Source organism: Chaetura pelagica, unplaced genomic scaffold (genome assembly GCF_000747805.2).
Source record: "Chaetura pelagica isolate M959 unplaced genomic scaffold, ChaPel_1.0 scaffold115, whole genome shotgun sequence".
In the NCBI taxonomy this organism is placed as follows: Eukaryota; Metazoa; Chordata; class Aves; order Apodiformes; family Apodidae; genus Chaetura; species Chaetura pelagica.
The window spans coordinates 867,435-888,461 of record NW_009953761.1 but is presented as its reverse complement, the minus strand read 5'-3'; the positions used below and the strand labels follow the sequence as shown (position 1 = coordinate 888,461).

General features: G+C 39.4%; 2 protein-coding genes across 2 annotated transcripts in view; one reads left to right on the top strand and one right to left on the bottom strand.

The window, feature by feature from the left end:
• The window catches only part of NUFIP1 (nuclear fragile X mental retardation protein interacting protein 1), a 32,477-nt gene extending 29,674 nt beyond the window's left edge, over window positions 1-2,803 (bottom strand). Inside the window, exon 1 of the mRNA XM_010000869.1 lies at window positions 2,662-2,803. Within this exon, the coding sequence (XP_009999171.1) occupies window positions 2,662-2,803 (142 nt within the window). The remainder of the gene's footprint in view (window positions 1-2,661) is intronic.
• GPALPP1 (GPALPP motifs containing 1) lies at window positions 2,802-16,748 on the top strand. The gene is made up of 8 exons (XM_010000868.1): window positions 2,802-2,817; window positions 3,687-3,912; window positions 4,739-4,837; window positions 8,831-8,939; window positions 12,884-13,018; window positions 13,273-13,437; window positions 13,827-13,925; window positions 16,417-16,748. Exons 1-8 carry the CDS (start codon window positions 2,802-2,804, stop codon window positions 16,633-16,635), a joined length of 1,068 nt encoding a protein of 355 aa, XP_009999170.1. The 3' UTR covers window positions 16,636-16,748.
• The last annotated feature ends 4,279 nt before the right edge of the window (window positions 16,749-21,027 follow it).

Below are 21,027 nucleotides of genomic sequence, written 5' to 3'. Positions count from 1 at the left end.
TGCCTTGAAAAGAAAGAGAATGACTAAGGAAAAGTGCCAGTTGTTGCTCTGCCTGTAAGTCTGCACAGGGGGAACCGAAATGGACTTTGCCAGGAGATACCAATGTCCAGCAGTGTCATAGAACTGATGCTTCTCAGACCCTGTGACCCTTAATCAGGTCCAGGACAGGAGCAAATGGTAGTTGGACAGACTCAAAAGCTTACATCTGGTATATCCTTTACCTGTCCTTCTTCAGCATGTTACTGTTCAACTCACGGAACACGGTCATCTTCCAGTTCTTTGTATCAGGATGATTCTTCAGACCTGGCCTGAATGTGCTTTGGCCAGAATACTCCCTTTGGCCTGTTCATCCCCACCTCTGTGCTATCCTTGTACCAGCAGGAAAGAAATGCTAGGGGATGGCTAAAAATAACCAGATGCAGAAGGGGGTTTTGGTTTCAGCATTGAGGCCACATGTCTTGATGTTGTATGTCTGAAATGATCTCTCACTGGCTGAAGCTGAAAGGCCCTTCTCTTGCCTGTCTCTGAGTGATTCTAGTGCCTGTCTGATGGAATGGTAGATTCCTTAGAGTTGCCAAGAAATTAACCTAGCAAAACCAAACCAAAAAGTAGTTTTTAATTTGGTTTCTGAATTGAATTTAATTGAATTTACCTGATTTTCAGGCGTATAGTCACCAGAGCCAGCTCAATGGAGAAGGCAAGTTATACATCAAAGAATCATAGAATGGTTTGGGTTGGAAAGGATCTTAAAGATCATTTTGTTCCAAGGCCCCCTGTGTGGGCAGGGACACCTCCCACTAGATCAGGTTGCTCAAAGCCCCATCCAGCCTGGCTTTGAAAACTTCCAGGGATAAGACACAACCTCCCTGGGCAACCTATTCTAGTGTCTCGCTCACTGTGAGAGTAACAGTAGTGGGATGGCCACTTCTAATAGCTGTGAAACATTCACTTCAGTCTGATATGATATATATCCTTGGCTCTGTTTCTCTCTTCTCCATCCCCAAATTTTTCTTCTCACATATTCTTCTCCCATTGTCTGCTCTGAGTTGTTCTGAGTTCTGGTTACTTCCTCACTTTCCTATTGCTCTACTGTTGCTATATGCATTTATTTTCCTCACCTTGTTGATTTCAGTTTCGTGACACTCTGAGCTCTGCTTTGTTCCTCCTTTGATCTATATCTTTCACTTTTCCATGGCTTTCAAGGAATTTCATTCACAGTCTTCTTAGATCTTGACCTCCTTCCTTAGCCTTTTCTTTCTTTGTTCCCAGAATCTATGTTTAGCAATTCCCATTACTTTCTCTCCACGCTTTCCTTTGGCTCCCCACTGCACCCCAATCAGTATTCTTGCCTGGGTTAACTGTTAGTCTCAGTACCATGACCATATTAATCTTTAATCCCCATTCTCCCAAGTCTCTTTCTCCTCCACTTCTTTCACCATGTCCAAGGACTTCTCCTTTCCCAGACTTTAAATGCCATTTTCCCTTAATGAACAAATCTCTGTCTCTTACTTTGTTTCTAGTTGTCCTGCTTAGGCTGCATTTCCATGAACAAACAGTTCTTTCATGGGAGTGCTGGGTTTTGCACTGTTATTTTTATGCTTCTTAAGCTCCCTGATACAATTCTTTGCATAGCCCATGCAAACAGTTGTGCCAGCATAAAGGAGAGGAATCCGGATGTAATTTATATATGTTACCCCTGATGTTGGACAACATGTCATTTGGCCCAGTTTTCCTCCTTGAACAGTTTTGAGTTTACTAGTTCTTTCTGGCTTGCAGAATTCTCCCAGTTTTCCCTTCCTCCGTAGCATCAGACTCATCAGGCTGCAGCTCAGTTTACACCTTTCACTCCAAGTCCTTTCTCTTGCCTGTCTGCATTCAGAGCAAACGGAGCTCTACTTTCATGGTATAAGGGCAACAGGTTGTGCTTTCTGTGCTTTTGTCTGGTTTTTAAGTGTTTTTTATCCAGTCGTGTTTCCTGTACCAAAATGGAAGACTTCCTAATAGCATCCTATCCTATTTATCATTCATCTGTTGCTTCCCTCTCATCTTGAGCTTATGTTGCTTTTATAGGCTGAGGTACTGTGGTTGGGGTTTTTTTTCCTTCTTAGTGCTGAAATGGATTTTTATGTACTGCTTAAAGCATTTACCATTAAAACAGAAGACAAAATAAGTGGCAGATCTGTCTGGATGCTTTGTGACTAGCAGACTGTCCTTGTTCAGTGTCTTGAACTAAAGTCAAGTGAAAGCTTTTTGAAGCTCACTTGAAGGACTCAATTTCTGCCTAGCCTTTGTGAGCTAACAATGGAACCATAATCTGTATCAGGTTCTATTTTGCACCATCAGAAAGTCATTCTTTAACTGGAGATGTAATTTCCTGGTACCCTTCATTTATGTGGTTTTATTGCACCTCATCTTTTCATCTAACCCTTGACTATTCATAAAGCTAACAATGCCTTTTCCCACCAAAACATCTTTCTGTGCTGCCAGTCTTGGACTCAGTGCTTGAAATACTAAAAGGAGGAATGGTGCCTGTGTTTCAGGATTTAGGCTAAATCAGAGTAGGATCAAATCTCTGTTATATCAGATGGATGTTTGTGCTATGTGTGTAGCAACTGGTGCTGACCCTGCATGCACTGCCCTGGCTCTGGATAGGCCTCTTACCTTGGGACCATTGCTGGTCTTTGCTTACTCCAGCTGGCTCTGTGTTGACTGAGCCCATGAGGGTATCTATGTTAAGTGTCTCATTTGGGGGGCATTTGTCGGTAGGATCAGTGGCTAAGCTACTTCTGGAGCCAGTGTACATGGCACTATATCCAAGTAAGAACTGTGCCTGCTGGTGGGGACAGTGCTGGGATCAGCTCAGGCCTGGTAGCAGTCTTAGCATCTGAGTTGTTCCTCTGCTGGGATATCCCTGCCTCCTTATTTCTCCAGAAGGTGAAGGGTTGGCTGGAGCATGAGAGCTCCACCCACTTCCCTTCTGACAGCAATGGTTCTTTGAAGCCCGAATGCCTTAGTCATCCCTCTTGCAGCAGAGTGCTTAAGTCTGTGCCTGCTGTTCACACTTAGCTGAACTGGGAGTAACCTTAATGGCTAAACCATTGCTAAAGCAGGCTGGCAATTAAATTCCACTAATCTATGGTCTCCCATTCTGTGTATGTACAAACAATGTGGTTCCTCACTAGTAAGCTTTATTAAGGTGATCATTTCTTTTAAATATACTAGTTTATACCATATTCATTGAAAATCGGTTCTTAGATAAAACACAGCTTTCTAGTCTTGTTCCAGAAGACACTCATGTAGAGTCACAGAGTAGTCAGGGTTGGAAGGGACCTCTGAAAATCATCTAGTGCAACCCCCCCTACTAGAGCAGGATCCCCTACAGCAGATCACACAGAAATGGGTTTTGAATGTCTCCAGAGAAGGAGGCTCCACAGCATATCTGGGCAGCCTGTTCCAGTGCTCTGTTACTCTCACAGTAACAAAGCTTTTCCTTGTGTTTAACTTGAACCTCCTGTGCTCCAGCTTGTACCCATAAGAGTGTATTAATGGATTCGTAATGTACTAATGTAATTCAGAGGGGGTTATTCAATGAAATACAGTGCTGAAAAAGTAACTTCTAGAAGTCTAAAGAAAGCTTCTCAAAGTGTTAGACGGATCAATGATTGAATAAACATAATTCCAGATAGATGTGTTTTTTGTAAAGAGCAAGATACATCATACTTATTTGAAATGTTTAATAAATATCCCAAATAAACCTGGATGTTCAGTTGCAGGACCAGCACTGCCTCCAGGCTATAAAAGCAGCTGTAGCTCAGAAACTCCTGACAGTGATGAAGACTCAGAATCTCCTCCTCTGCCCAGAGATGCAAACAGAGATTCTGAAGAGGAGACAGAAGGAGATCCAGCATCCAAGTAAGCATGTTCTTAGGTTATTTGTATACCTATGTTGTATTGCAAATAAAATGTGTCTCCATAAATTACAGGAAAAGGGCAGTGTGTTGTACAAATAAAAAGGTAAACCCTGTACCTCAGTAAAACTTGCTAGCACGTTCTGCAGGTTCTTTGTGGTCTTGAATGGTCAGCTGATCTATTTTAACACCCTACGGTGGGATTAAGTTGTTTAGGGCAATCACATCTCCATATTTACATGTTTTATGTTAATTTTGCCATTACAATTGTTTAGCAAATAACAGGAGTTTGCACATGGTAAGGTTCATTATTTAGAATTGCTGTGTTAAGAACTTGTGTGTGTATATGCTGGGCCTTGGGAGGGCATTATGCCATCTTAATGAGTGTGGGAGAAGTTATTACTTGCTTTTTTCTTGTTATTTTATTCAACAGTTTTTCATTTAGTTCATTAGAATTGAACTGGGAAAAAAACTAGTCAAAATGCAGACAGTGTGTAAAAATGGAGAAAGAAGTGAGCTGAATTTTAAATTAGTTTGTGACTAGAAAACATTAATGGTATTTCAGCATTATGCTACTCTTCTTTCTACAGCAAAAGCATTCTCAGTGGTTTTTTTTAAATGTCAGAGCATTTCTGGAGTGAAGCTTATGCTCCCAATTTTTTAATTGCTTCATATTATTTTGGATCCTTTTGCACTGTTTCCTTGGTTACAGCAGGATATTTAGTACATAAGACTGTCTGAAATAATTTTGTATTTTTTTTCCTTTTTAAAATGTAGATAATTGCTATGCATGTCAAGGTGATTATTAAGTGCAGTCTTTGTTTTTGCAGAAAGCCAAAAAGAATTCAGGAAGATGATGATGATGATGATGGCTTTTTTGGGCCTGCTCTTCCTCCTGGATTTAAAAAACAGGATGATTCTCCAGAGAGGTAATGAAAATGGAATTATATTCAGACTCTTTTTCTTAAAACACAGTTATTTTAGATAACATATTTTATGGCACTAATACAGAAAACTTCAGTTGTCCTCTTCAGATTGAGACTATTAGAATTCCTTCCTCCAGATCCTGAGAAAATGAACAGCATTCCCTGGAAACAGAGTGCTCGGCCCTGCTAGTCCTGGTTGGAAGGTTGGAGAGAAAAAATCAAAATGTGAATTATCTGAGTTATATTTTGGATGTCAAATTTCTTCCGTTTGTTATGATAGGTCTCAGATTAGTGTAGAAAAAACATATTACAAGGACCCATAGTACTGTACATCATTCTGGGCTGTCAGGGGAGTAGGCCAGTTAATTTTTTTGTGGTGCAATACAACGCAGATTATTGGAGCTGTCGTTTGCTAATGCACCAGGGAATGTTGTTTATGTGTCTTCTGGTAGAGAACTAATCTCAACAGTGTAGGTTTCTAGAAAGCAAACTGTCAGCTCTAAGCAAGTAAGCATTATTTATAGCCTTTATCAGGAAGCTCTCCATTTGATGGCATGCAATTATAAAATAGCTCATGAAAAAAAAACCCTGGATTGTCTATCTAGAACTTAACTATATATCACAGCTTTCTAGTATTTACATCAGTCTGTGCACTTTCTTCTATAATTTAAAATTGTACTTTGTAGTGCAATAGGTACTTCCAAGGAGATGCTTATAGATGAAAGGTACAAGAGAGTCCCTTGATCATTGCTACCTTCCTCAGAGCCACAGGGAGCTGGTAGATAAAATGAATCAATCTCTACCTGTCAGGTACGAGTTTTCAGTCCCAGCAAAGTGACTCAAGTTGTCAGGCTGTGTATGTAGTGTACCATCTTGAAGGAAATTTCAAAGCTGAATTTTCTTTTTTAGCGTCGATAAATTGTTATGATGCTTGGAAGCAGTGAGGAAAACAAGACTTCATGTAACTAAGGTTACTTGGAAGTATCCTTTTCGTATCTGTTTGCTTACACTTCGCTGTAATCGACAAAAACTTTTGTGATTGTGGGTGCAGTGCCTGGTGGGCTCATTTGGTTGTTTGATTATTCCAAGAGTAATATTTTTTTTCTTTCTCTTGCATTCCTTATGCACAATGAGTAATTTTAATTTTAAAATTTAGGAAGTCACTAAAAATAACGTGATCTCTAATAAAGCAAGTAAACGCTTGTGGCTTTAATATTAGCAAACCCAGCTTTCTTGCTTCCTTGATTTTTGACCTGAATACTCTTAGAGTAAAATGTTATGTTGAAGTGTGCAAAGGAAAAGAGGAAAAAAAGAGGCAGCTTCTAGTTCAAAGGTTAGAGAGATGAGCAGTAAGACAGGTGGTTACCTATCATGTAGTCTTAGTCTTTTGTGCATTCGATCACCTTCTATTTCTACTTAGAAGCTTATTTCCAAAATGCTGGATAACTTGCATTTATATTCAGAGAGCAAGAGTCTGCTCTGTGTCTGGGAGTATGAGAGATTAAAGCAATAAAAGACACTTGCTAGTTGGGTTGTTTTCTTTCTTCTAGCTCGCCATACAACTGCTCCTAGGACACACTGAGAAAGCAGATTGAGCAGAGCTGTTTTGCACCCAGCCTGAATCGCTGAATAGGTGGGAAAGGTGTGAGGAGTGGGAAGAGCCTTGCCTGTCTTCCACCCCCGCACACCTGGCAGTCTGGTGGTGCTGCCGCCCTGAGGCGTGCGAGCTGCGCAGGGCGTAGACACAAAGCTGTCAGCTGCCTTCTCACTGCATTGCCCCTCAGCTGCCTCCTCACTGCATTGCCCCTGGCCTTGAGCAGATTGCCAGCTGACGATCTAGCCATGAATAATTGAAACAAACACAGGCTATCTGTTTCAATGTATGGACATACTGTTTGTTAGCTCTGTGTGACATTCTCATTCTTTGAGAAAAGCTTTTGTTCTGCTACATCTTTTCCAGACTTGTCAAAGCAACATGTTCATGATTAGGAACAGCTCATGTGGTAATTTAGAGCTTGTTAAAAATTGTTTTAATCATTCCAGCATAAAATATATATATGAACAGATTTCCTTCAACTTTGGAAAGGATATTGCTGTTGCAGGACTCATAAATATTCCCAGAGTATTCACACATGAAGCTAAAAAGTGAAGATTGTCTTAAAAAAAATTGTTATACATGAGAAGAATGCCAAAATGCCCACCTGGAAACACATGTTAGCAAGGACTCCAGGTCCAACAACTGGAAAGCATTCTTTGCCATATAAGAAATCCAGTATTTCTTAAAGGAAAGCTTAATTCATCCTTTTTTGGGATTGCTGGGTTTTTTCATGTGTATAGTTAGGTACCAAACCTAGCCAACAGCAGCAAAACATGTTTTAACAGAATTTTATTTAGATTCACTTCACCTGTTCAGAGAGCCCTTGGACATCCAGGAAACTGTCAAGAATCATGTCTGCTGTGGAAAGACCTGAGCAACAGGGTTATTCATGTGGAAAAAAAAAATACATAGATATGGAAAGTGTGGAAAGGATGAATATGGGAGCCATTCTTCTCTCCCTTGAAAGAGCCTTTGAGTTGTGACAGAAGCAAAGAGGAGTATCTGAGATCTTCTCTTTTTCACAAATTGCACGGATACAGCCCACACCATAGGTGTTGTTATATATTTTAGTAGAAAGATTTTTTTTATGCTTTGGTTTAACAGTCTCTCTGTGCAAAATAAAGGTATGTGTGTACTAAAATAAAGTTAGTTTGGCCTTATCTTTATAGGTTTAGATTCAAAATCTTTGCATCGGGTTTTTAAGATATGGTCTTAGCAAGAAAGCAGTCAAAAAGGAACAGAGTAAAATAAAAACAGTTTCTTTTTTGAAGCAGCTAAGAGGGGATGGAACTTCAAAATTAACCCAGACCTCTTTCCTGGGTTTGGAACCTCACCAGTGCCCTTGTCGTGGCCTGAATTTACATTTATTGCTCATGTCTGTCTGTGGTTGGCTTTCTGGCAGGACTTTCTGCTTTTTTATTTCCCCCCTTCAAATCCTGACAACAATCTCACTGCAGCAGGGCTGTACTGATTAGATTATGCAGGATTTAGTAGATCATAATTAACGTAATTCAATTCATGCTGTGTTTCATTTGATTGCCTAAAGCTCAGAAACTGAAGATCATCATAAACAAAGTCTCTGCTGATACATTGTGAGAATACTGAGACTTGGGTATTTCTTCAGATGACAATTATTTGGGTTTTTAATTTGCTTTTATTAGCTTTAAAGAATATGATGGTGGATTACTAAGAGGAACCTTTACATACAAGTCTTTTCAGTACTGCAGGCACAGTTTGTAGTATCCTTTGAACTTTTTTCACCATTGAAAATAGATTCTCACCTGTGTGTTCTGGAGACAATTGAATTATACTGCTTGCAGAGCTGCTTTGTAAAAACAAATCAGTGAACTTACCTGGGACAACAAAACCTTTCTTCTCTCATCCTCACTCCAAGGGAAAATAAACTTAAAATCAGAGCACTTCAGTGATTCTGCTTTTTTGAAGGGCAGTGAACCAGTAGTGCAAGGTAAACATTAACAAAATTGGCTTTATTGCTAGAGAAAAAGAGTAGCATATATTTGACCCCTTACTTTTAATTGCTCTTGAATCTGATGAAGGAAAAGAAAAAAAAATTGTTTCCTTGACTACATGCCACAACTTTCCATTTTCTTGCATCCCACCTATCCGCAGAGGTCCTCCTGGAAAACAGAGCAGCTCTTCATATTCAGTTACTTCTGTGGTGTGTGAATAGGGGGAGAACTTGGCATGGGGAGGAGTGAGAATCACATTTCTTATCAACATTAGATTTTATATTAATCTATTACACTTTTTTTTCCCTGCAGCAAACAGTGGAAAGATATCATTTAATGTACTGTCCATATTCGTTTTGCTACTACTTTTTTATTTTCCCCTCTCAACTGAAAACCAAGATTTTCTTTTTTTTTTTTTTTTCTCTGAAGGCCCATTATAGGCCCTGCATTACCACCTGGCTTTAGGAGAGCTTCACAGGACACCGGGAATAGCAGATGTTCCATAGGGCCGTCTGTTTCCTCAGAATTCCATGCCCAGGTTGGTGAAAACTTGTGTTTTAGTACAAGCTATCTGAAATACTTAAACAAGGAGAAGCCTGAAAAAAAGTCTACTAAACATCTTTTTTAGCATGACAGTGTAATTTTAGACCAGAAAATGTCTGGCATATTTTTCCTGAGTCAAATACTGAAGCATAAATAAGCCTTTGAAAGAAAAAATCTGATTTGGTTTGTTGGGATTTTGCTGTTAAGACAGAGGGTGCAGTGAACACAAGAGGTCGAGGCATCCTAACCTGCAGTCACTGTAATTCTTGCTAATGTTCTTCCATTCATTCTTTTGGTGTCATGTCCTTTGCAAGTGAACTTCTGGGCAAAGTTCAAGTTTTTAAAGACATGGAAGAAGTAATGCAACCTGTTGGAATGAAAATACTTACCTGTAATTCAAGCTTTTACTCCTTTTGCTGATGGGGAAGACAGTATTTCCCATATCTTCACCTCCTTGAAGATGTTTAATAGTGGATGCATTAAATAAGTTTATCCAAAAGAATGCAATCAAGAATGATGATACTAATTCTCACTACAATTAGTGTCACTGATTGTTCTTATCAAAAGCAAGATGATACTTGTAAATGCTAATAAGGCAGAGTAGGAAAGTGACACTGACAGGATCTTTTGCTTTGTGATTTTTGACTGTTCTCACCAGGTTAGGTAAAGCTAGGTAGAAGTCCTGTAGTCTAATCCCTAGATGCAAAATAATGCATGTGCTACTAAAGAACATTTGGGAATAATAAGATGTGTGATAGCATGCAGCTAAAAGTATGGGCAAGATTCACCTCCCTAACCATGAGCCTCTAGTACCATTCTGAGAGATCTGAATCATCTGCAGTGGGCTGGCAGGTAGGGAGCAGCTCCTTAGAGAAGTTTGCATCCTTCTTGAGCAGCACCTCTTAAGCTAGACAGGTTGTCCTCAGACATAAAAAAATGGTGCTTGATACCATTGTTTGGGCAGTTGAACTTCTGTCATGCTGTGATAAACTAAATATTCATTCCTTTTGAGACTTAACAGTTCTGTTCATTTCTAAAATACCTACTTTCTTTTTTTGACGTTTTAACTCCCAGGCCCTGTGGAACATGATAGATATGCTAGGCAGGAATGAGGCAAAAGCTGCTCCAGAACTTCACTTTTTTGTTTAGTAGTTGAAAAGTGTGTATTTCTCCAGCCTCCTACTGCGGGTGTTGTCATAACCCTTCACGAAGAAAGATTGACATTTCTAAGTTACTCATCATCTTATAAATCCAAATAACGATTAAGCAGTTTATCATAATGACAAATCTCTTGAGGCAGGGATGTCAAAACTGGTCTGCTTATATATTTTGCAAACAAAAGTCCTTTTTCTCCTAAATAGATGTTCTATCATCAGCTTTGGTACAGCTATTACAGAACTTAGCTTATTTATTTATTTACATTTGAATATTATGAGAAATTTTTGTTTATTTTGTTTAAATTCATTTAATTATTTTGTAGTCCAGTACATCTTTAGAGGCAGCTTATTCTGTGCTGACTGTTCACTTTATGCTTATTTCCTCTTTGAACTTGAGAACAGTATTTTTTCATGTTTGTTTAATCTCATTTGAGGCAGGTGGTAATGGACGAATTGAACTTAAAGACTAATGAGAAAGGGAATGAGACACTTCAGTTAAAACTCAGCATGAAATTTGTCTTTCATCTTCAACTAATTTACAATACAATTTATTATGAAGGTCTTATATCTTTGCATTTTCTCTTGTTTGTACACAGAAAGAGGGAAGTGTTTAGTAAAACTCCTTCATTTCTCAGGATGGTTATTCCTCTTCCCTACCTTCTCCTTTTAAAAAAGAGATAGAGTGCAGTCACATCATTCTCTAAACATTGAAGCAATATCACAGTGTTAGATAACGAGAGAAAACTTGATGATGTAAATATTTTTGAGAACCCACCTGAAGTACTCTGTCCAGTTCTGGAGACCCCAACACAAGAAGGACATGTTGCTGTTGGAGTGAGTCTAGTTGAGGGCCATGAAGATGATCACAAGGCTGGAGCACCTCTCCTATGAAGACAGGCTGAGAGAGTTGGGATTTTTCAGCCTTGAGAAGAGAAGACTTTATAATGAAGACCTTATAGTGGCCTTCCAGTACCTCAAGGGGCTACAGAAAAGCTGGGGAGGGTCTTTTTACAGGGGTTTGCAGTGAGAGGACAAGGGGTAATGGTTTTAAGCTGAAAGAAGAGAGATTTAGGTTAGAGATCAGGTGTAAATTCTTCAGTGTAAGGGTAGTGAGACACTGGAACAGGCTGCCCAGAGATGTTGTGGAGGCTCCATCCCTGGAGGTGTTCAAGGGCAGGTTGGCTGGGGCTCTGAGCAGCCTGTTCTAGTGGGAGGTGTCCCTGCCCATGCAGGGGAGTTGGAACTTGATTATCTTTAAGGTCCCTTTGAACCCAAACTGTTCCCCAATTCTATGAAAACTATGAGAGAAATGGGTGCTCCCTACTTGCAGTGTTAGTGTTTATAAATGACCAGCTGTTTCTCACCCTCCTCAGACTTTCAGATCCATTTCATGCAACTAATCATTCAGCCATTAAATTTGCTGAGCCTCTTCTTGCACCTTGAGGTCCACAACCATACGTGGCTGTGTCTCTTGCTACCTGAAGCTTGCCTTCTCTGCTGTTCATAGTTTGGTGACTTCTCAAGGCAGACAGGGCCAACTGTCTTGAAGCAGTGTCATTAAAGCACACCAGGTTCTGTAGCAAATGGCACACATAGGAGTAAAGTGGCTTATTTCATACCGCATGTCTTCCTTAGCCCAAATTCTTCTACAGCAGTGGGATGCCAGCTCTGAGCAGCCTGAAGTATTAAGATACCTTTTCTGTGCTCCCATTAGGTGACTCTTCTAGTGAGATTCTGTATTTTTCCTTGTATTCTCCACTAGGTCACCTCTGCCACCTTATTTTACATAGAATGCTCTTGATACTGTTTTTCCATTGCCTTTGAGCCCTTATCTTCTCTGATGGTGTTAAACTCTGGTCACAAACCAAAATATACCATAAGACCAAGACATTCCTCCCCACACTTTCTTCATCCTTTATTTGAAGCTTCTTTGCCACCGCCTTGTATTCTCAAGTAATGCTCTGTGTTTCCTAAGTATGCAGCCTTATCATCATCCTACTCCCATTGCTTTATTGCCCATGCTTCTAGCTGAATCTGTTTGCTTTCACAGATACTGGACACCTTTGCTTCCAGGGCAATGTGACATCACCATTTTCTGTCTAGTTCTGCCCCAGTCCACATCTGTACTATTTTAACTTGGAGTGACCTCTGAGCTTTCTCTATAACCCTTGGCATCCACACAGGTTCTTATTAACATCTAGTTTCAGACATTTTTTGAGCAGGTCTCCAAATAATTGCTTAGAATCCAGTGTCAAAAGAAGCAAATGACAGAAGCAAGAGATTAGACTTGCAGGTGCTGTACTCACAGGGGTGTAGTACCATGTGTGTCACTGTGCCCTAGCTTGCATCCTTTCAGAATCTGAGCTCAGGACAGATCTTGTACTGTGGAATTGTGATCCTTATTACAGAGATGCGTCCCACTGTTGCTCCTGATGGTAAAGACAGAGTATCAAAGATGTATGCTTGTGTGTTTTGAATTTACCTGTGGCCACGGAGGCTACATAAAGTAGCAGGACTTTGTGTATTGCTACTGTGTTTACCAGCAGTTCTGCCTCAGGCAAGGGGGGATGCTTTTGGAAACATGGAGGCTAAGTATCCATGTTCAAGTGCTAGAATGGGTCTAATCTGGAGTTGTAATCCAGGTTTTTGCTGTCTGACTGGCAGATGGGTTATTGTTAAGGTTTATATGCTCTTCTAGACAAAATCATTTAATGCTATGAAGCTGAAGTGTTTCTTAACGGTCTTGGCACTATGGTTGAGATAAATGTTTTATTTTTGAAAGGGGACAGATAGTAGTGAGGAAGAAGAAAACCTTATAGGCCCAATGCCTGCAAAAGGACCAGTGGAATCTGATGTGACTGAAGAATTTGAACGCAGAGCTCAGAGAATGAAGGAAAAACTTACTTCAGCAGACAGCGTAAGTTGGGTTTCTTCATTTCAAACATTTAGTTGCTGGAGTGTATTAGTGGGTTTTTCTTTGCCTAGTTCTATGTGAACCCAGTTGCAGTTCTGCTTGGGATGCTAACTATTTGCATTTGGAAAGACAAAGTAAAATCCGTTCTATCTGCTGGAAACTAAAAGATTCAAATAGTAATTTTTGGATATCTACATTGTTGTATTTTTTTACTCTTCCCTGCCTCCCACCCCCATCCCCGTATTTCTTCTGTAAAGGATGAATCTAAGCAAGTTACCAGGGAATCATGGATGACAGAGCTTCCACCTGAATTGAAGAGCTTTGGATTTGGCCCAAGAACATTCAAGAGAAGAGCTGATGACAAGTCAGGTGATAGATCTATTTGGACAGATACTCCATCTGACAGAGAGAGAAAAGCCAAGGTGAGCATTTATTTATTCATATACACCTGCAGGCAGTATGTATGTTGTTGATTTTCTGTAAAAACAAAGTGGGTACCCTGAGCTGTTCAATTAAATCTTTCTTTCCCGATTTTTCTTTGTTATCAGAATTTACTAATTCAGGCTTAAAAGCAAAGGCAAGGAAATAACGATTTTAAGTAACATTGATACTCATTTATTCCCTCTCCTTTCTGCAGCAGTCAGGTGTTCTGTATCACCTCATTGAATTTCCAATTACAGTGTGTCCAGTTTTTGATAGCCTCTATTGTGGCCTCTACTTTTCAGATTATATTAATGTAAATATAGATTTCCTTGCTCTTTACTTCAGACATTCTGATTACTATAGTGTATTATTTGCTTCTACTCATCAGGAAAGAGAAGAGGCAAAAAAGTCAACCAGTAAGGATAATGAAGAAATTGGCCTATCTAGGAGAGACAAGAGGCTCATTGATCAGGTGACTTCATACAATGTAAGTTTAATATCAAAATACTTCCTCTCCTGCATTCCCTTCAATTTTTCACTCTTTTCTTCTGTTTCTCATTTCTAGTGCTGCTGGTTTCCATGGTGATGCTGCTACAGTTTTCCCTTTTAGTGCTCAAACCTACTGTTGTTTAAGTCATTAGAACATTTGCCATTGACTTCAACAAGAGCAGGACTGAGTCCTTGAGCTGGTGCTGCAAACAGTGTGACAGAATTGGGCTGTATATATGTTGTCTCAGTTTTAGGTGGTTTTCCTTAAACCACCCTTACATCAGGATGTGGTTGCTAGGAATAGACAACCCAATTAAAACATTAGATTGCTTCTCCAAATTACCTACATCCCAAGAATAAATCAGTAGTAAAGGCTTAACTTTTAGGTCTAAATATGCATTAACCCAAAAGAAGCTTGATGAGCTAAGTAGATCAATGTGAATTGCATTAATTACACAGTGTAATTAATTACATTAACTGCTCATTACAACAGCATTATTACATTAAGTTTTCCTCAATCTCTGCAGAAGCAGATAACTTTGACAGATGTTGATTACTAGAAATCTGAACATGTCTAATTCCCTCTCACTTTTCTGTCTACCAGCCCTGTCCACCAGCTTGTATGAACTGCTGCCTGCCTTACAGCTATTCATTCCACTTCTTCCCTGATTTAAGGCCTGAAGTCTTGTGGAAGGCAGCCTGGTCTCTTGAGAGTATCATTAACTTGGCAATCACAGCCTTGGCTTATGTTACATGATTTAAGTTTATCTGGCACTTTTAATAATTTATTTGTAGTTCATTAAATCACATGTCCCTCTTGGCTTAGAGGCTTGCATATCTAGATCTATTAGCACACTGTCTTAAACTCCTTCTGTATTGTCTGTTTCTACTCATTATGAATGTAGTAGAATAATTTTCATGTAAAACTACAGGTTTTGCTCTGTAGCATTGCCAGACTAAAATCTACTTAGGCCTTTTAATGTTTATGAAGTTGAGAGTTCTCTCAAAACAAATAGTAAGAAGGTACCTTGTTTAAGAACAATTTTTCTTGGATTGTTTTTTTTTGTGGTTTTGGGGTTTTTTTTTTCAAAATCCACTCTTCCCTGATTTTCAGGGGGTTGATTTGTTGTTTGGTTGGTTTTTTTTGTTTTAAAGTTTTTTCTTCTATTCTTTCCTGTTTCTTTCTCCTGTGACCTTTACCAAGGATACTTCCATAGAACAGGAGCTTTAATTCTTAAAATAGTTTCTGACAGTTAATTCTCTCAGTGCTGATGCATTCTCTGGTGTAATTCTGCCAACACATGCACTCACACCATAAATAACTATTGTCCATTTTCTGTTTGCCATGAGAATAATTTTTTATGTCATGTATGAAGGATTATTTGATTTTATGATGAAGTCATTGTTAGCATAGGTAATGAAGGGAAATGAAACCTGAGAACAGAGGTCTTGTGTACAGGCACAAGCTGGAACATAGGAAGTTCCATTTAATTATAAGGAGAAATTTCTTTATGGTGAGGGTGGCAGAGCTCTGGAACAGGCTGCCCAGGGAGGCTGTGGAGTCTCCTTCTCTGGAGATATTCAAAACTCAACTGGATGCAGTCCTGAGTAATGTATTCTAGGGGATCCTGGTTTAGCAAGGGAGCTGGACTACATGATCTCTAGAGGTCCCTTCCAACTCTGACAATTCCGTGATTCTGTGTTTCTAGACATAAGAAAGCAGCTCCTCATCTTTTGCTCTTTCTGATGGGAGAATTGGTTTGGTCTGGTCTTTCGGATGCTTTGTAATCATCTGAGAGCCTGAGAAACTGACTGCTTAAGGAAACACGAATACACTTCCCCTGAACAAAGGATGTGCCATATAGTCTTGTGAGAACTAATCCTGCTCCTGTGTGAAATTTGGCAAAAGCTTTACATGGTATTAAGGCTGGCTCTTGGTCTTTAATACACACAACTTAAGTCCTTGACTTGGCAAAACAACATGTTTTAGCTTAAGCCTCTGACTTTGTTCTGTGGGCTTGCAACAGATGATTCAAATACTGAAAAGTTACTTATTAAAAACACAGCAGTGCATGAAAGTAAGATGGAAAGGGTATCTGGCTTGTTCCTGCCCCTAGCAGTGACCAAAACCAGATGCTTGGGGGAAGTGTGCAAGAAACTGGGCTGTACTTTGAGATCTTGCTCTTGACATATTGTCATTTGCTGATAATGGCAGGGCAACTCTTGTATTTTCTTTTGCTTTTCTTTTTTATAAATTATCTCCACTGTCTGTGGAGAGGCAAAAACTTTCCAGGTATCTGTCAGTGAATTACTGGTATTTTACCTGGGCTTTCTGTTCTGTGTTTGCTAAATGTATCATTCTGTTTTCCAGATACTAAGCTGTCTTATTTTTCTGGAATTTCTAGTTGTCCTAATTCCATTTGGATTTTCTGTACATTGTTAGTATTTCATAATGCTTTGTTTCCTCTTCCCTCTCCACACTTTTTCAGGAGTCAAAGAGGTCAGAATCTCTCATGGACATACATCAGAAAAAGCTGAAGAGCAAAGCCTCTGAAGAGAAGAACAAACCTCAGGAAAGAAGGCCATTTGATCGAGACCAGGATCTCAAGGTCAATCGATTTGATGAAGCACAAAAGAAAGCCCTTATAAGAAAATCCAGAGATCTGAATAGTAAATTTGAGCACAGTAAAGGCAATATGTTTTTATAATATAAAAGCATGAAGCTTTTTTGAAATTAAGTTGATGACACTTTGAATACTTAATTTTTAAAGTATTTTTCTGTAAATATTTGTATGCAGAATAAATATCCTGATTTTTAACTGTTTTTCCTTGTCTGTAAATACTCTGTTAGGGAGGATCACCTGTACTAAAACTAAACTGCTCAAGGAAGTCCTGGTATAAAAAAATGTAAAACTGCTACTTTAACACATTAGTGTGCATTTTTTTAAATTATAAAATAGGTATTATTTTAAGGAGCTTTAGCATTATCTTGCAATGAAGTTGGTAGTTTCTCCATGTCTTCTGCGATGGTTAAGATACTCTTGCTGAGCCTGACCTGAAGGCCACAGAAAAATCCCCTTTAGGCTTCTGGGCAGGACATTGCTTGATTGGGGTTCCTGCTGGGGAGTATAAACTCAAATGGCAGCTTTTATGTCTTCTCAGTGCTTTTCTTTCTATGATTCAGTGTCATGTACATAAATTCAAGTTTGTATATATGCAGTATAATTTCTATTCTGTAGCAAGAAGTGCTAGTGGTAGCAGGAGTAATAAAACCCCAAGATTTGCAGATTTAATTATAAAATGGTAGTATACAAGAAGAGAAAATCTAATTTCAGTTTCAATTTTCAGGGCTTATCAACAGAAAATCCTTTTTTAAGCAAATATCAAGTGGAAACCAGACTAAAAGAAAGCTTATTTTGTCAGTTAGTTTGCAGAGCATAAAAGCTCTTTGGTATCAAAAAGGAAATAATCTACATCCCTGCTTAGAGTTCTTTAGCTCTTCTGTGTGTGCAGAGCAGCTGAAGGGAGAGTTGTGTTACTTATTTAAATCAGACTTGCATTTCCATCCTGTTTTTTTCTCTACTAATGTTTGGGATCCTTTTTGAGGAGTTACTGAAAGTATCTCTCTATGAAAATGACTTTATATGCAAGACGCTGGCGTTTTGTTAGGAAGTGTGACACATTTTGCATATGAAATGCCACAGGATTCACTGTCATTTGGAAAAAGGCTCCCAAGACAGATGGTGTCTGGGTTGGTTCATGTGAACAGAGCAGTGACCTGACAAGCCACAGCAACAAATGGCCAAAATCTTGGTATTATTTTACTGCACGTGTTCATGAGCTCAAGGTGCAGCCTCTGTGTGCTGAGAAGTCTTGGAGAGTTTTCAGTGTCACAAATGAATGCTGATGTGCAATGTATTTAGATGCTGCCTTTTGTGTTGTTTTTTTTTAATAGACCATTTATTTTGCCATCTGTAAAAGCTGCTGCCTTCAGGAGGAAGAGGGACTAGTTTTGTATTGTGTTTGTTTTTTCTTTTAGTCAGCTTTTGAGTTTCTGAGCCTTTTTTGTTTTGAGGTGAGAGGAGGCTTTAAACAAGGGCTGTTTTGTTTTTCTTCCCCTTGAATAGACTTCTGTTAGTGCCTCATGCTTTTTTTTACCTCAGTGAACAATTGCCCCACTGGGTCGCTACCTTCTGAGTTGTGTCCTTCCCCATTTTGGGGAGTTCCTCTGCAGCTGGGGGGTTAAATAACACTTCTGAAGTGATTCAGGAAACGTAGATTTCTGAATTGGAATGACAGTATAAGGAATGTTTGGAGCTTTTCAGGTAACTAAAGCAATGTCAGGGTGAGCATCGTGTGACTAGCCCAGTCGTCATGGTTGACCAAAAATTATCCTCATGCCCACTTTTGGAAACGCTACTGCCTTGAGAAATCAGTCTATTATCAGGTCTTGCCTTATGCTGGAAAGGCTGATCTCATGAGCATATTGTGCAGTCCTCACTCCGTCAGATAAGTCTGTGCAGGGACAAGGGCTGCTTGTATTGAGATCTTATTGTTGTCATGTGCTTTGTTTTCGTTTTTATTCATTAGTCCCTCCTCCTCCAAATGGAGGACTGGTCATCAGACTAGTTAGTCATCAGACCTTGCAGATGGCCAGATCTTGCCCTCCAGCTGTGTCCCTGCTGTTTGCTCCCTTTCCCTTGCCCCATCATGGTCTCCTGCCCTCTCCAAGGACGTGTTTGAGTGGAGGCTCTGCAGTGTTGCTCAAGAGAAGAGCTCTTGTAATGGGAGCACAGACAATATGTCACACCTGGGATGTCAGGGTCTAATTAATGAAGCCTTGATGTGAGTTGGGGAACATGTTTTCTCTCATCTGCTTAATCTTTTTTTCTTTTTTTCCTGCTCTGAAGCAGCCTCTCCATGACTTGATGAAATCCATGTTACAGACTTGAGATAGGGGCAAAGTGGAATTGTTGAGAGTTCAAATTAAGCTTTTCATTACTTTGTGTAAATTGAATGAACTTCTGAATTACATTAATACACAAACTAATCTCCTCTTACTGATGCCAAACCATTCCCTTGAACAGTGATTAGAACAAAGCAGCAACTCTAGATTACAAGCTCTGTAAGCTTTTGTGGGAAAAGATGAGCTGTCCTCTACAATTTGGCCAAGCTGCAGAGCGTATCTGGAGAAATGTTAGTGGGTGATTTTTTCAGAATCTCATTTGAAAAAAAATAGCATGTATTTCACAGAAAATCCTCTCAATAATTTACTACGTAACATTTCTGTTAACTGGCTCCCAGTGGATTCCATTGCTCTTCATTGTTGCCAGCCTCTCTCATGGCTTATCAACTTGAGGCACTTCAGGAAACTGTTTAAAAAAAACCCACAAAACTAGGTTTTCCAGGGTGTGAAAAGTCTCATGGCGTAAATTTTAAAGCACTTGTCATTTGTGCTGGCAGAGACATCCTTTATTAATACTGGTGTTAAAAAATTCTACTTAAAGAGCTTGACAGAGCACTGGAACAGGCTGCCCAGAGAGGCTGTGGAGTCTCCTTCACTGGAAACATTCAAAACCCACCTGGACACGTTCCTGTGTGATGTGCTCTAGGTGACCCTGCTCTGGCAGGGGGGGTTGGACTAGATGATCTTTCGAGGTCCCTTCCAACCCCTAGGGTTCTATGATTCTAAGAGTAGGGTCCCCCTCTTCTGAAATGTCAAATAGATGTGGAAGACAATTAATACATAGTGCAGCTGATAAAATGAAGGATTTCATGGTAGGCAAAAGATATAGTGGATGTTTAAGACACATTTTAAGGAGTATTATGTGTTAACAACAAAAAAAAATACAAAAAATCCATTGAGTCTGCTGTGTTACAAAGAAGCAACTAAAAAGAATAAAGACATTTCAAGAAAATGTTCTGATTCCTTTGCATTTACCTTCAGGACAAAATATTGAGTTACCACAATGTTTGATTCAGAAAAATTTTGTTAGAATATGGTATAGCAATACTGTCACCTGTGAAAAATTTCTGTTCTTGAGAAAAATCTCTGCTCTTCTGGTTTAAACACCTGTTTATGGAGGGGCTTTTTTATGCTTCTGCTGTTAAAATCAATGAATGCACTGTGTGGTGGTGTTTTTTTCTGGAAGAAGTGCTTTTCCCAAATAATTAACAGCAGCAAGAATTCATTTCATTTAAGGCTCTGATGAAGCAATGTTTCTAGCACACAAACGCCACTGTCCAAATAGCTTTTTGTTCATGAAAGAAATGCTGAGATGAAGCATTGACATGTTTCTGTTCAGTAGAAAATGGGGTTTTCCATATAAAAGAAGTTTCAGAATGATCCAGAGGGATCAAGGAGACCAGGGCTACTTGTTTTGTTCTTGAAAGGTAAGATTTGTTATTTCTGTCCAGTCAATTCTCAATTTTATGTTGATGTAAGATTAATGTGCATTAAAAATCAGAATCTTTGAAAACCTTCTGTATGTGCATTGTTAATTTCAGCCACCCCACCTATGTGTACAGTATTAGTTTCTAGTTGCATGATGACATTATTCTCAAATAAAACATATTCATGTGATTTGCTGTCTCTCTGAATTATTTGCTGCCTAATTATTTGCTGGGGAAAAAAAAACCAAACAACCACTAACCAAAACCAAAAAGTTATGCACTTCCTTCCAGCCAACATCTTTAGATTCTTCTCATGTGCCCACCAATGAAGATTGTGTCTTGTTGCCTAAAGCCAGTGAGGAACACCCCAGATGTGACATTTCTGTCCTTTTCTATCAAGATGTAAAGACTGAGGTATTGCCCCTGCAGATCTGATCTTTTCACAGCAGCCACTTCTGGGCCCTCCTGCAGCAGCCATCACCCCACCTTCATTCTTTGAGGTTCAAATAGTCTGTTTTCTTGCACTGGCCTCTAAACCAGAAATAAATCCCATTGTTCTTTGAAACTGCACCCATTTTGAATCAGCATGGCAAATCAAGCCTTATTAAAAAAAAACAAACAAGTATTTCAGAGTGGGAACTTAAGATCTCTTGGACACAGAAGCACAGACTGTCACTTCAGCAGGTACAGCTGCAATCGTGCCTTCT

Bases quoted from the DNA above. Each gene is read 5' to 3' on its own strand.
- GPALPP1 (XM_010000868.1), top strand. The intron at 13,019-13,272 runs GTAAGTTGGGTT...TCTTCTGTAAAG, and splicing joins AACTTACTTCAGCAGACAGC to GATGAATCTAAGCAAGTTAC. The intron at 13,438-13,826 runs GTGAGCATTTAT...TCTACTCATCAG, and splicing joins ACAGAGAGAGAAAAGCCAAG to GAAAGAGAAGAGGCAAAAAA.